Genomic DNA, 14,882 nt, shown 5'->3' on the forward strand with positions numbered 1-14,882 from the left:
ATGCACACAGAAGTTTATAGAGGTTGGAGAACAGAGCCAATATCCCTAAATATAAATGACTGTAGACTGAAATAATAATCTTTTTGGTTATAGTGGTCCTGACAGAATTCCAATTCACTATATGCATTTGGATACAACATGGAGCATCTAAACTTCAGTATGTTGTGTGTTGTTTTCAGACTTATGGAGAACGAGGAGGGAAGGAAGGAGTACCTGGTGTTTCCTCCCAGTAAGAGCCAGTGTCCTGCCAGCAGTCAGAAGGGAAGGAAAATCCCGCTGAAGGGCAATGGACGCCGTATTGACTACATCCTTTACAGCGACGAGGGCCTCCAACAGGACTGGAAACTGGTACGGTTTTGTTGTCTTGCTGGATGACGCTCTCAGTACTCAGTGTCATATTTTTATTGGTAAATGTGTTTAAAAAATTTCCAATCGCTCTCTTAAATGTGCCACTCACGGCAAAATAGCCCAGCATGTTACATACACTGTGCTCGGTTGTCGTCTCTTTACTCCTCACAACAAACCTCTGCTTTTACTGACCATAAAACCATAAAACTTTGATCCAGAAGCCACATTCTTGTCCATGATAATGGCTACAAACGCTGTTGGACCTGGTTTCCTGGTTGCTTCTGACCATCTCAACCAACATCACCTCAGCTAACTGTGACACTTTGAAACTTTTTTAGACTATGGAAAAATGGCAACACCTCTTAATAGCCTGTCCTTTTATTTGTGTTTGAACTAATTGCCTTGTAATATGCTTAGTAATTTACGAAGCCTCAAAGTATTTATTGATTTTTAATCTTAAAGATATATGCTGTTTACTCAGTCAGCCCCAGAATTAAGTCCAATATTATACTAAGAAGTGTATTCCCATGATGATTGTAAACTTTTGACCGGATATCTAAGTGCTTTTAAGAGGTCCTCTAATTCGCTCCATTGACCATAACCAGTTTAAATTTTAATTACGTTGTATGAATGCAGTCATAAAGTAGATGGCTATATTGAAAGCATTATTTAAGTGAGGTCATACTAGCGGTCAAGTCATAATTGAAACGTTATTAAAAACATGCCATTTTCATTGTATTCTGAAGGGATTACTTCAACCACAAATTCACAGTAATAACAACATATTACAAACAGATAAATATATGATTTTAATTTTCTGCCTTTCATTTGTTTTATGAGTCTTTATGGAAGTCTGGACTTCCATAACTCCAGACAAGAGATGGCAAATCATTGTTTGACTTTAGATGGTGTCAAGACAAAGTGTTGTCAATTAGTGAGTTTCTGAAATGTGAACTTTTGTGCTCACAACTGCACATTTATGTCATATAGATAAGACTACAGGAAATTCCTTTGAATCACGCGTGTACAAGCGCTTTCAGACAGTTTGTGCTCACAGGTGTAAACCCCGCAGCTAACACTGTCATGAAGTGACTTCATCCTTTCCTATATTCAAAATCCAACAGCTCATTTGGGTGCTCAGCACTGCTTTGGGAAGTCATAGTCATGTTAGGTCATTTATTCTATGCAACTATGCAGCATGTTAGCCTACTGATGTTAGCTATCTAAGCAGTGCTAACCTACTGTAGCCAATACTTTGTTTTAAGCTAATCAGCTGCATACTAATGTTAACCAGCTACCCAAAACCTTTCATACTGCTGTGTAGGGCAACAGTCCCCAACCCCCGGGCCATGGACCGGAACCGGGCCATGAGTCGTTTGGTTCCGGGCCGCGAGAGTTGAGGCTTGAGTTTGAAATTTATGGTTTTCAGGGTTTTTATCATTAACTCGGTTTCCCTGGGTCTTTTCCCGTGTTGTAGTTGTGTGTTTTATTTTGAAAGAAATATTTACGTGTTACCATAGTGACCAGAGAGCATTAAGGGGCAGAGAGGAGGATATTACTCTTAATGTTCTTGGCGCATTTCAGGACGACGCTGCTAATAAAGTAACACAATTACACAGTGAATTTACATGTATTATTATATTTACAAAATACCACCGTTTTTGTCTTGGGCGTATCATTTTAGTTCGTTTTATTTATCCGCGACACCTTAATGGTCCATGAAAATATTGTGTGACATTAAACTGGTCTGTGGTGCAGGTTGGGGACCGCTGCACTAGGGAAACCAATTCCATTCATTCTACAATTTTCTTAAGCGCTTATCCAAGGTGGAGTCACAGGAGGTGGGGGCCTATCGCAGCAGTCATGAGACAAGAGGTGGGGGTATGCCCTGGAGAGGTCACCAGTGGAAGTCCTTTCTGATTGTGTTTTTTAGCTTGCAAACATGTTAGCTTTCTGCACACACACACAGGCCAGTCTTTCACTTTTACTCTGGAAATTCAAATTTACCAGTACAGAACCACAAAGGTGTCCCCAGATTTCAGTGTCGTCACAGTTAGTGTTACATGGAAAAGAAATAAAGGGAAAGGAAATGTTGCTCTTCACAGATCACCATTTGAACATTTAGATATCGTAGGGAGGGGTTTGTGCAGTTTTTCTGTAGAGTAATATGCCAGACTGTGTACCCCTGGTGCTTTTTGTATCTCAAAGTATTGTATTTCTAATATAATTTTACAACTTCCATAATCTTGAGCAACACTTTTTCCCTGCAGGAATCAATAAAGTTTTGATTATACAAGGAGCTGAGAATAACAATGTGACGCCTTACACGGTACACAGACTCAGTACACAGTGCACGTTTATCACAGCAGACATTCCGATTTATCACAGCACGAAAAGGACAGGTGTGATTAACAACACTAAGAGCAACCCTTCCATTAAGTGGACAAAAGCAAAACCTTCCTTAGGTAAGTGTTCGTTCAGATACACTAGCATGTCAAAAGGTTTGTCGCTCACTAAAAAAAGGCAACACATGTTTTAAATCAGTGTTCCTACTGCGTTGGATGTGTGAAAGCATCTCCAAATATTACATGCTTAAAACACCAACACAAAAGAGTTTGCTAACAGGGGGCACAGAATTGTGGCATTTTCTTGTCAGCAGGGAGGTGATATGTTTAATTCTCCTCTGATTAATTTCCTAGCAACAAAGCTAAAAAGCTCATTTTCCCGAGCCATGTGAAGCAGGGCTGGCTGCCAGCGAAATTATGTCACACCACGGGAGAATGTTTGACTAAAATCTGGAGAGGTGAACAATGAAACACAGCAACAACAAAAAAAGTAGGGAAGAAAAGGGCAGGGCTGTCTGTGTGAGGGACTGGAGAGGATTGGAAAACCAAATCATACTATTTACATCTCACTCCTTTCTTTCCATCTCTCTGTCTGACTCTTTCTATTAGCTCTCTGAAGGCAGCCGCCTGACGCCACCTTCTGTCATAGTACAGTTACTGTAACATCATTTCCCTTAAGCGGAGCTGATCAAGCATGTCGCTAACCTCCAGTCACTTGAAGGTTCTCATTTGTTTGCACGTTTACCTTAATCTTGTGTTGTTTCTGTTTATCTCTTCGTGTTACTTTAAATTATTTTTTGAAGAACATACTTGGATAAAAATGTTTCTGCTCTTAGGTTTAAATTGTCCTGCAATAATTATTTAGTGGAGACACAACGAGCGGAAGGAGATTAGTGGATTACCTAAATGAAGACAATTAAGTTTTAAATGAGTCGATATATCAAAGTATGTCCTAATTTACATACTAAATATTGCTTATAACTAGTTTCAGTGAGTGGGTTTTGTACAGAGGGAAGTTTTATTTGTAGAGATGTTGATATCTTTTTTTAACCACTTTATAAATCAGGAAATATAGTCAACAGCCAAGAAAAATACTTTTTTCCCCTTTCATGTGTTTTTATTAATAAAATCTTCTTGAAATCAGCTTCTCCATTGTATATGAGTAATATCCCCACAGAGTATGATCAAAAAGTCATTTTGGAGAAGTAGCCTTCAGAGGAATGTGTTCTAAAAGTCCAAGCATTTCTATTTAATTGGGGAAGATACCAAAAGTAATATTAGGATATTTACACCAAAAACAAGAAAATAGAATTTTATATAGTTTGTAAAATGTATTAATTTTTTGATAAAAAAGAATTTACCATAAAAAAAGAATGTTTTATTTTGAAATGTAAGTTTCCTGTAAATTAGATTGTACAAAGTACTATTAGAAAAAAAAAAATGTTCCTAAATTGTCACATCTCATCTTAAAACTGCACTATTGATAAAACATATCAACATTATTAAATGAACTCTTACTGATTATCATGAGAAAAGTTTTAGTAGTACTTGCAGCTACATTAGCAGTCATTGTCTGTGGAAAGTACCTTCTATTGACAGTACAGTCCACATACTTTTGGTCAGGGTTGTTTATCATGGTTTTGGACAAGTCCCCAGAGTTTCAGTGACATTTAGTGACAGCAGCTAGCAGGAAGGCTCCAACATGACAATGTCACCATTCATAGAGCTGAATCATTTGTTTCAGGTAAGAGAGGGAGCACCTCATATTCAAAAAGCACCAAGCAGCAATGATAATTCTAGACAGCCTATTTCTGTAAAATGTATACATAAAAATGTGGGATATTTTGGACTCTGAATTATTGAGATTATAGCTAATGAATAAACCCCTTCAGAGGGGAACAAATGCTCCGATAGCAAATTGAAAAGCAGCAGCAGAGAGCTGCCTCATTAGCTTGTGGTAAAATAATTTCTCATTTAACATCTAACTAAAGATTTCAGCATTTCAGTGATTACACCAATGCTTGCTTTATAGTGCAGGATGTTAGTTTTGGTAATATTGTGGGCTGCCCGAAGATGTCATGTGCAGCGGTGAATCCTCTTGTGTATAACATCTGATGTCAAAACAAGGCTGTAAGACACTGATTCCCAACACTCCTAAACTGAAAAGCTTTTAACAGAAGACCAGCAATGCCCAAATTAATGCATGTGACTTTATTTGAAACGTCTTTTACTTTCTGACGACAAAAGCCGAACCTGCCCTAACCCTCGACAGGTTAGGGCAGGTTTGGTCGAAAGTTGCTGCAGAATTAACTGTGAGCTTTGTGAGCCCTTCGTGATCTGATGATGCTCTCTTCTACTCTTCATCCTGCAGGAAATCGAGGAGTTCAGCTTCGTCACCCAGCTGGCCGGCCTTACCGACCACCTGTCTGTGGCCATGCGATTGGCTGTTTCCACTGGGGAAGAGGAGCCTTAGACTCATCACCTGAGCTTTTTATTTAAATACTGCCATGGAGGAACAGCCGTCAGCCAGGATGAGAAGAAGATGTTACAGATAAGGAGGTGCTCAAGGAAAGATTGATGGGGCAGCAAATAGATGGATGAATGAACGAAGGAGGATTAATGAAGGTAGAGAAGAGGACCACCTGAGGGGAGATATGAAGAGAGTGAGAGACTCTGAGCGGGAGAGATAAGCAGGGGAATTCAGTTTAGGAAACCAGAAAGATTTTCATCTTCCTGGGTAAATCACCCACTCAGTCACACACATTAAATACAGCACCACCCACAAGAGATCGACTTCTTGACTGTTGAGTATCGCCTGGCCTCTCCTCCAACGCTCCCTCTGGAACTGAGTCCAAAGGGTTTTATTTTCAGTGAATGGTTTCATGTAGCCAATACACACACTCCTTTTATCAGATCTGTTTTAGCCGTAGTGTTAGTATGATTTCTTTTTTTAATTATAATTATTGTTATTATTATTCTACCTTCAGGGACAGTTGGATCCTCATTTGTTTAGTGACTGTGTATTAAAGGAAAACACATTATTGGAGCTACAGACTGGCCTTTATACTGACCGTCTGTGTCTTTGTGTCGTGTTCCTTGCTGAAAGGCTTTTGGTCAGTTATTCACCTTACTGCTCTCACAGTCAGTCCCAGGAACCTCAACAAGTGTCTTTTCTTTTCTAAAAAAAACAAGTCTTTCTAAAAGGATGAAATCAATGTACAATTTCTATTGTGGCCGCACCAATTTTTATAAGGAGTTGAAATGCCTGTTTAATATTATATGGTATGTTTCTATAAAAAGGTATTGTATAAAGGGACATGAAATTGGAGGGAAAGCGTTGTCGGTTGAATGCGATGCGACCCTACAGCATGTTTTCTCAGCCATGTTTGGTGAAACAATTGGTGAGGCTTTGCTGATGCATGATGGGAAATGGTGTTAGTTTACAACATTCATATAAAGGCTTGACACATACTTATACGAGTCTGGATGCCTCGAGGGGCATTTCGGCTCTCAAACACACACCTGCGCGTCTGTGTGGCATTTGTGCATGCTACTGCTAATAACACACATACAGAGGATTTACCTAATGCAGGCACACAGCTACACACATGACATAAGGAGGGCTTTCAGTGGATGTAATAAACCCTCTGGCAGCCAAATTGGACCTCTTCACGTGTCCGACACGGGACATGGCGATCTTTTTGAGAGACTAGATATTGTCAACTTGTTAGCAAACAAACCGCAGTAGCTATCTGGTTGACAAACCATCACTGTATTGTGAGCACGTCTGTTTGGTTCACTCAGTAAAGTCCAGCATGAAGCCCAGTTATTAGCGCAGCAAGTTGTCCAGTGGATTATTACGTTGACAGCCATATTGCGACGCAACTGCAAAACCTCATTGTTCTGTAACATTTTAAACACCTACAGGCTGTGCAATATGCCACGTAAACTCAATATAAAGTTCAAAGAGTCCCAAAGATTAGCACAGACCGCCCAAGAAGACACAGAATTCAGATTTTATTGCATCAAACACTTCTTTTTTCACTTTTTTCACAAATATCTTTAAATAACAAAAACTATCCTGGTTTTTTACAATGTATCCGATATTTTAAAAAAAGAAAGAAAGCAGGACATGTTCTGGTTTTTTGTTGTTGTTGTTGTTGTTTGTTTTTATTGCAGCACAAATTCCTGGGAATGATTTGCCAGTAAATGTTCTATAATTTCCTGGATTTCATTTTTCTTTTAAAATGGAGAAGTGTAGAAGTGAAAAAAACAAAACATGACTGAAGGTGTGTTCAGACTGAAAGCCCAGTAACTCCATTTGAGACTTTTTCTCTTTAACGAAAAAAAAAAATCCCAAGTACTTTAGCCGTTTGTGCAAATTCATTCGAATTCCCACCAACTGCTTTGCCTTCAGCCTAAATGCACCTTCAGATTTCTGCTGTACTGTGTTACAATGTGGAGAAACTGGCTGGACAATTTTTGAAATACTAAATCATTATAAAGCCATTACACCAACTCTCTGTCTGTAACAGAGCCAAACAGACCATGGTATCAAACAGGAGCTGGAACTTGTTTAGAGATGTGTGCTTACTCAAACTGTCCTTAAATACCCCCAGACATGCAGCTGTGGTGCTGTGAACTCAGTGTGCTGTGGGCGAGTGACCTTGTTATCCTAAAGTTTAAGAAATGAGGAAGCAGTTTTTAAACTATCAGTATTCTTAAGTGAGATGCTGCCAAATTAAACAGTTATGCTTGGAAAAACTACAACTGTCACTCATACAGCAAATACCTTGAATATAAAGTGGGCAAACATTAGCCATCACAAGCTAATGGTCATATCAAGCCAAGTCAAGTTTGCATCCAAATGCTAGATTCGTATTTTCTCCACAGTGCCTGTTGTTTAGCACCACACATGCTAACCTGCAAACTGTAAATGCAGTAAACTCCAGATTAATCCTCTACCGTTCTGTTAATCCAGGAACTACACCCATACTGCCATCGCTCAATATGGGCCGTAACACCTCTCTCTCTGAACAAAACATGCTTTACGGTGATAGTTAAGTTTGCAGATACTGTCTGTATACCATGATCTGCACGGTAAACAGTGTTTACAACAGTTTTTTGACCTTTCTGCCTGTCTCGTAATCACTTCAGAGAAAACGTTTCACTTCAAGCATCACTTTCAGCATCAGTGCAAATATGAATATGTTGGGGCAACTTCATGTGGTATTTCCCCCCAGTTAAAAAGTGCTAGCTGGCATTTCTGTGAATAAAAACTGTGCTGAATGATAACCCAGGGTGGCCAGTGCGCTATAGTATGTTTACAGGCATGGTATCAGCAGTCTACATCCTGCTGTTGTGAGTGTGTGTGTGTGTGTGTGCACAGGACGTCTCAGTCATCCTGTTATGTATGTTCAGCTTACAGTTTTGCATACAGTATGAGTCCATCTGTCATCTGACTCTCTATATTACTCATGGTATTATTATGACTGACACGTTCTTCTTTTTACCAAGTCTGTGCTTCACCGTGTTCCTTTTTATTTGATTTTTCTGAGACAAAGTCAGGTGAATTTGAGAATAATCACTGCTTTGCTTAGGGTAACATCACACACCCAAGAGCACTCGGTAAATAGTCATGTAAATACACTATATGAGTAAAAGAAAGGTGCCACCGTGAGCACCTGCTATGAGGTATAAATAAATCAAGGCTTTGGAGAAGTACTGTGTTAGCCAATGTAAACATTTATTTATAAACCTTTATTTTTCAACTGTTGTATTTATTGCATAAAATCTGAATACTGCCGAACAGTTCATTTGTAAGAATGGACAGACAAACAGTGTAACACCTCGTATTTTAAAGCTGGACTGTGAAGGTTTTTGATTTTATATTTGGAGTTTGTTTTGCTAATTCTTCTGTGTTATTTTTAATATTTCTGATTTAAAATTCGAAGGAGATGGTGTAAAGAGAGTGTGGGTTTGTGTGGGTGTTGAGGGTTTACACCAAACCTCAGGTCTGCAGTTGGGTGACTTTTCAGTCACTCATGCGTAAACTTAGCAGTTGGAGGCAAATATGAACTCATCCTGTTGTGTATTCCTGTGAACTCTTTCTAAGCAGCGTGTTAGGCTGGTGAAGAGAAAAATGCTCAAGTGTGGTTCCATTTAAGTGGCATTAAATTCAGTTTCTGGGCCACTTTAATGCTCTTAAACTGGTCTGCTGTTTGGTGCTGGGCAGGCACACTGACTATAGCTTGCAACCGTTGACTGTATATAAAGATGGACAAATAGCACATGTCCACTTTATCTTCCAAAATAGATAAATGTGCTGGTGACAAGATTTCTGTTGTAGTGACTACAAGTAGAGCCGATGGCAGTCAAATCCTTTTTTGTGGGTCATCAGTATGAGCGGTCCTTCTAACATCACACAAAATTATTATTACAAGTCAATAAACTGCTCTCCCCCAACTCCATGTCCTACTTCCAAATCAAATATCCTGAACATTAAAAACACAAATTTAACTGGAAGATAAAACCCATGATCTCGAAACTCCAAAAATGGGGAAATTAGCAGACATCAAATACATAAATGAGTAGTAATAATTACAATAGGGAATTGAAACAACCAAAGATCAAGTCCTTAATAAAAGCAAATTGAACAAGTATAGCACTTTCTAAAGTCACTTCATGCGCCTATTTCATTTGATATTAGGATAGATTGTACAATGTTAATGCTTCCCAGATTAAGTGCTAATATGAAACAGTGATGTGCAGAAAATAAATCTACAGATATTCTAAACTAAAAATATGGTTTTTGTTTTGGTACATCTCACTAACAGACTTTCATAGGAAATTAAAATGGAGACCATTTACTTTTCATTACCTCAGGATGAAAAGGATAATTTGCGGTCTCCAACCCCGAGGCCATGGACTGGTAGCGGTCTGTGAGTTGTTTGGTACCGGGCCGCGAGAGTTGAGGCTCAGATGTGAAATTTATGGTTTTCAGAGTTTTTATTGGTTTTTAGCGTTACGTTTTTTTATCATTAACTCTGTTTCCCTGGGTCTTTTCCCATGTGTTATGAATAAATCTTCTTTTTTGGTACCGGTACTGGTTTTATTTTGTTGTATTTATCCGCGACACCTTAAAGGCCGGTCCGTGAAAATATTGTCGGACATAAACCGGTCCGTGGCGCAAAAAAGGTTGGGGACCGCTGGGATAAATGGTACAGTATTCTGAGACTGACATATAGATACAATTATGTGAGTCTAAAAGAAAATTCAGAATCAATTCAAAGTCTAAAGTCTAGAGTCTTATTCACCATAACACTCATATTTACATGTTTGTAGAGGAGAAAAATTATTATTGCAAATTTGGGGAATTTTAGTCCTGATAAATATTGTATTTGTGCAATATTTAGTGCTCTGAGGTCTTAAAACCTCTATGCCTTCCGTGTAGTAACAGACTATACTAATTATCTAGTTTATAAAAACCAAACACTTTAAATTTTTAAAAAGTAAAAGAAAAGCTAAACATCTGGGCCGGTGACTGCTCATTATCATTGATCACCTATAGCTTTAGCCTTCTGAAGTCTAAGTCATTATCAGCTCTAAACCCTAAACCTAAGTTTGGAGAAAAGCAAAAAGGACACTGCTGTTGTTGACTTACACATCACATTGGTGCTGAGTTGAATCCTTTTGATGATTGTAACCATTTTAACAAATAATAGGTCTGTAGCTTTTCCAGGCTGATTAATTCCTATGTACAGACCATGTCAGCACTATATTAAGGAAAACACTCTGCCATTAATGATGCCATCACCCCCCAGCTGACTGCGAGTGCTGCTACTCACAACCTAAAAACAGTACAGTCTAGACTATGAACATTTATATAGCTGAAATTATTTCCCTTCAGTAATTATAGTTATGCAGTCTAGCACCTTTTGTTGTAAATAGGAGCACAACACATTGTTTTAAATCTGCCTCACTGCACTGCTGCTCCTGACAATCAAACAACTGGAATTAGCTTCTGACTGATGGTCAAAGGCTCGTTAGGAGCTTCAACCACAGCCACACAAACCTTAACTGTAATGACATCCAGGGCCACTTGCCTCACTTCAGCCCTTTAAAAACAAACATTAGGACAAAATTAGATTTTCACAACGGTCAGCTGATTGGCTTTTAAGTGACAGGAATGTAGACACCAAGATAACGTAGTGCTCCCGACACTTTAGCGTCCATTATTCTGCTGCAGGGAGATGACCAAAGTTATCCATTATAAAGACTGAAGATGAAAATGTGCGCCGCACTTTGTTGAACACATGAAAAATAATTTACTCATCCTGCATCTTTTGGTGTCTGTATTCTTAGAGGAGCTAACCAGTAGGCCAGTTGATGTCTGTATGTCTGATATAATTTTGCTACATTTCTGATCACAAATCACTGCCTGCCTTGTGTCCACGTCGAGTTCAGGACAGTTGTTCAGCAGTTAGTTGGGGATTTGAGCTCTAACCTTTTGTAGCTGCATGTAGTGTAATATTGCTTTAGGCGTGTAGTCTTCATAGGAGTGATGCTTCACTTTGCAATCCTTTTCTCGTTTGTTTGTTTTTTTCTATCATGTGTCTCCATGTTTTTTAATTGATTCTTGTCTTTTGGGGGAGGGGCTTATCGATGGGTTTGTCTGGCTTGGTCTCTGTAATTTGGCTCGGGGGATCAATTGCTTTTCTCTTTCTAAGCTTCTTCAACAAAACTGCTTATTTTCCTCTGCTTTTCTAAAGAAAAACAATCAAATGAACTTTCCTCTCTACACGTGTCTTTGTGTCATTATTCATTTCAGGTCATTCAATGAACTGCAGTCGTAACGTTCATGGAAATAACCGGTCGATATAACAACCAAAAGTGCCATGACAAGCTTGTGGCAAGCAGTAACGCTAACTACCCTCAAAGTTCATGTAAGTGAAAAGGTGCTATTGGTTGTTTGTGCTTCTGCTTATTTCATCTTTTCAGTGTATCACAATACGACTGCTTAGCACTAAGGTTAAGTTTGATAGAGACTGCCCTGTGGCTCTTAAAGGACAAAGTTTAAAGAAGTGAAAGAAGCCCTTAAAGAGTCCTTCTGCTTTTGATGAACGGGGGAAGAAGTCTAACTCTTAAATTTACATACAATGCTCTGTCAAGTGTGGAAAAAACCCCTTGCACTAAAAAGTCAGATTAGTCATACAACAGAAGAGCACTGGACTGTAAACATGTCAAAAAGCTGCTTATCTTCCTATTAATTCTGATTATTCATGCTTTCTGAGATTTTCTAGCCTCCATGTTAATTCTTCTATCCATCTTTTAGCTTCGCACGAGTCGCTGTGTTTAAACTGATGATTGGATGAAAAATGTGAACGAACAAAGAAGTCTTTCGTTGCTGAGTTCTACAGAGCTATTTTTAAACAATAGTATTTCTCCGCCTTTTTTTATCGACTTTACACTTGCTGCACTGCAAAAAAAAGGAAAAAAAAGGAACTTAGCGCTGGTTTACTGGGTGCTTTTTGTGCCAGAATTTCACAGTAGCTGGTTGGAAGCATGACTCCAGTGAGTGCTAATGTGGCATTTTAACATAGCCCCATACGGTGTGTTAATTTGTCACTCGTGTTTACTGCCTCCATATGACCTTTCATGATTCCCATTTTTTGCAGTAGCAGTTAGCCGCTTCCTTTAGGGAGACTCTAAGTTCACCAAAAAGCAGAAGTTCAAAAAATATTCACTAACCGCTGAACTTTTTGTGGTAGTAGTCAGAGACACTAAGATAAGTGTTCTTTCTAAATGCTTTGACATTTTTCTTTTTTTGATGTGTTAACACGTCATGTTGCCAGAAAAAAACTTAAGCCATCTTAAAGTGACCTGACAGAAGTCAAGTATCTTTATTTATAGAGACAAACATCACATATTTAAAGCAGCCTCTTTAAAGGGGCTTTATATAGATATTACAATACTGTGAGTCAAAGCAAAACAATGCAGAAATAGTTACATTTTTAACTTTATTCTTATCAAATTACAAAGACACGGCAACACCGCTATGTCAATAAACAAAAAGAGAGCCTACAACACAAATTCACCTATCTAAAGGAATGGAAACCACAAGAACAACCTACAGGCTCACACTACTCACTGTCAAAACAAAATCCACACCACTCCCATGTCCTCACCCTGCACTAGCCTTTACAGTGTCAGAGTTAACTGTTGAGTGAACCCACGTGCCGATAACGAGCGGCAATCTCAAAGGGAGCACCACACACGTAGCATGTAGACATACCCAGCTAGCCCTCTTATACCCAAACTATGTTTTGGAAGGAAGAATATACATACATATATACATATACATACATTCATGGCCCAGGAGGTACGGGTAATGAGGGAGCACTATCGGGTAGTCATCGGCACCCTGTTAGACGCATAAAAGTCCATCTGCTACAACATTGTCACACCTTTATTATGTTTGATCACAAGGTTGTAATTCTGAACCAACAATGCCCTGCGCATTAGTCGCTGGTTCAGATTGAACATCCAGTGATAAAAACAAGACCGTTGTGGTCTGTGAACGCTGTTACTGAGGAACACTTAGAGCCAACAGACTACAAAATACTGTAGGAATAGAAGCAAGGCCAGTGTCTCCTTTTCTACAGTCTGTACAGAACAGGGGCACTACAGAGGAGGGACTTTGCCAGCTCAAATGGATGAACTACACAACTTGGTCAAAGGAGCTACAGAAAAGTTTCTACAGAAACACCTGCAACATCCATTCATCCCTAGAAACCGTTTTAGTTCCTGCCAAGTTGTTGGAACCAGATAGTTTAGTATTACAGCGACTTTGGCCTTCACAAGACGATCCTGTCCAAAACCAACCTGCTTACCTGAGTATGTAACTGTCGCTTTATGTCTGTGTAGGTTCTCAGTCATCCAGGTCATGGTAATCTAAGGACCTTGAAAAGAAAAGCAACTGGACTTCTTGAGTTTCTTGAACTCGTTTCACCTCTCATCCAAGAAACGTCTTTAGTTCTAAGACCAACTGGCTGAGAAAAGACCAAAACATCTCCATATTGTTCCAAACATAACAGATTATCACACAAAAATTACTACACTCCTCAATTACATCAGTACCTATGAAACCTTAAAACCAGACCCCACAAGCAACTGCATAAGTTGCCTACAAGAACTTGAAAAGGATAAAGTAATTGACCATACTACATACCACCGTATGTACCCAGGGGATGCTATACCCTGTATTTATGGACTTCCAAAGATCCACAAAGAAGGAATCCCACTCAGACCCATTGCTTGCAGTATAAACTCAGCCCCCATCCTAGCTCCCATTGTGGGGAACACACCCAGTCATGTCAAAAACTCCACTGACTTCACCAACAAGGTCCAGGATCAAGATGAAACCATTGATGTTGTCTCAGTCTTCACTTCCATACCTGCAACTGAGGCAGTAGAGAATGTCAGAAAACGACTACGGCAAGACAGCTCCTTAGAAAACAGACCCAGCTTAACCCCAGGTTAGATTTGCACACTAGACCTCTGCCTTACCACCACATATTTTAAATACAATCAGGGTTTCTACAGACAAAAATATAAATGTGCCATGGGCCCCCGTGTCACAAATTGTAGCATGGTTCAGTGGCTAGAAAAATAAAGTTCACCAGGGAAGATATAAAGGGTAATAGTTTGCCAGTCTGGACTGTGCTGTGCTCATTTAGGAGAATAAAAACCTCAATATTGAAGTTTATTGGAAGCCCACAAACACAGACCAGTGCCTACTCTTTGACGCCCACGACCCTCTGGAACAAAAACTTGGAGTAATCAGGATCCTGCAACACCGCGCAGAAAACGTTCCCTCTAAGCCAGAAGGGAAAAAGAAGGAACACACACATGTGAAGAACACTTTTAAAACATGTGGTTATCCCAACTAGGCTTTCATCACAGTAAAAGAGATCAGACACAAACTAGGGAGAATCAGAAGGAAGCCGTCTATGAACTGGAGCGCTGTGAACGACCATGTGTGCATAGTACCACATTGTCCAGATACACATTACATTGGGGCACATCCCCAACAGCGCATGCATCAAATGCTGAAATGTAGCAGGAGTGTTTTTCAGTCCAAATGCCACGACATCGTACTGCATAAAATGATCAGGAGTGACAAATGCA

At 39.3% G+C, this 14,882-nt stretch overlaps 1 protein-coding gene across 2 annotated transcripts in view; it reads left to right on the forward strand.

Annotated features, from left to right (window-relative positions):
- Window positions 1-7,037, forward strand: part of smpd3 (sphingomyelin phosphodiesterase 3) — an 84,065-nt gene extending 77,028 nt beyond the window's left edge. For both annotated transcript variants that reach the window (XM_025909204.1, XM_005449282.4), the window contains 2 exons: window positions 180-348; window positions 5,065-7,037. In XM_025909204.1, the coding sequence (XP_025764989.1) occupies window positions 180-348; window positions 5,065-5,166 (271 nt within the window). In that variant the 3' untranslated portion in view covers window positions 5,167-7,037. The remainder of the gene's footprint in view (window positions 1-179; window positions 349-5,064) is intronic.
- Window positions 7,038-14,882: the final 7,845 nt, after the last annotated feature.

This window comes from Oreochromis niloticus, linkage group LG7 (assembly GCF_001858045.2).
Source record: "Oreochromis niloticus isolate F11D_XX linkage group LG7, O_niloticus_UMD_NMBU, whole genome shotgun sequence".
NCBI classification, from domain to species: Eukaryota; Metazoa; Chordata; class Actinopteri; order Cichliformes; family Cichlidae; genus Oreochromis; species Oreochromis niloticus.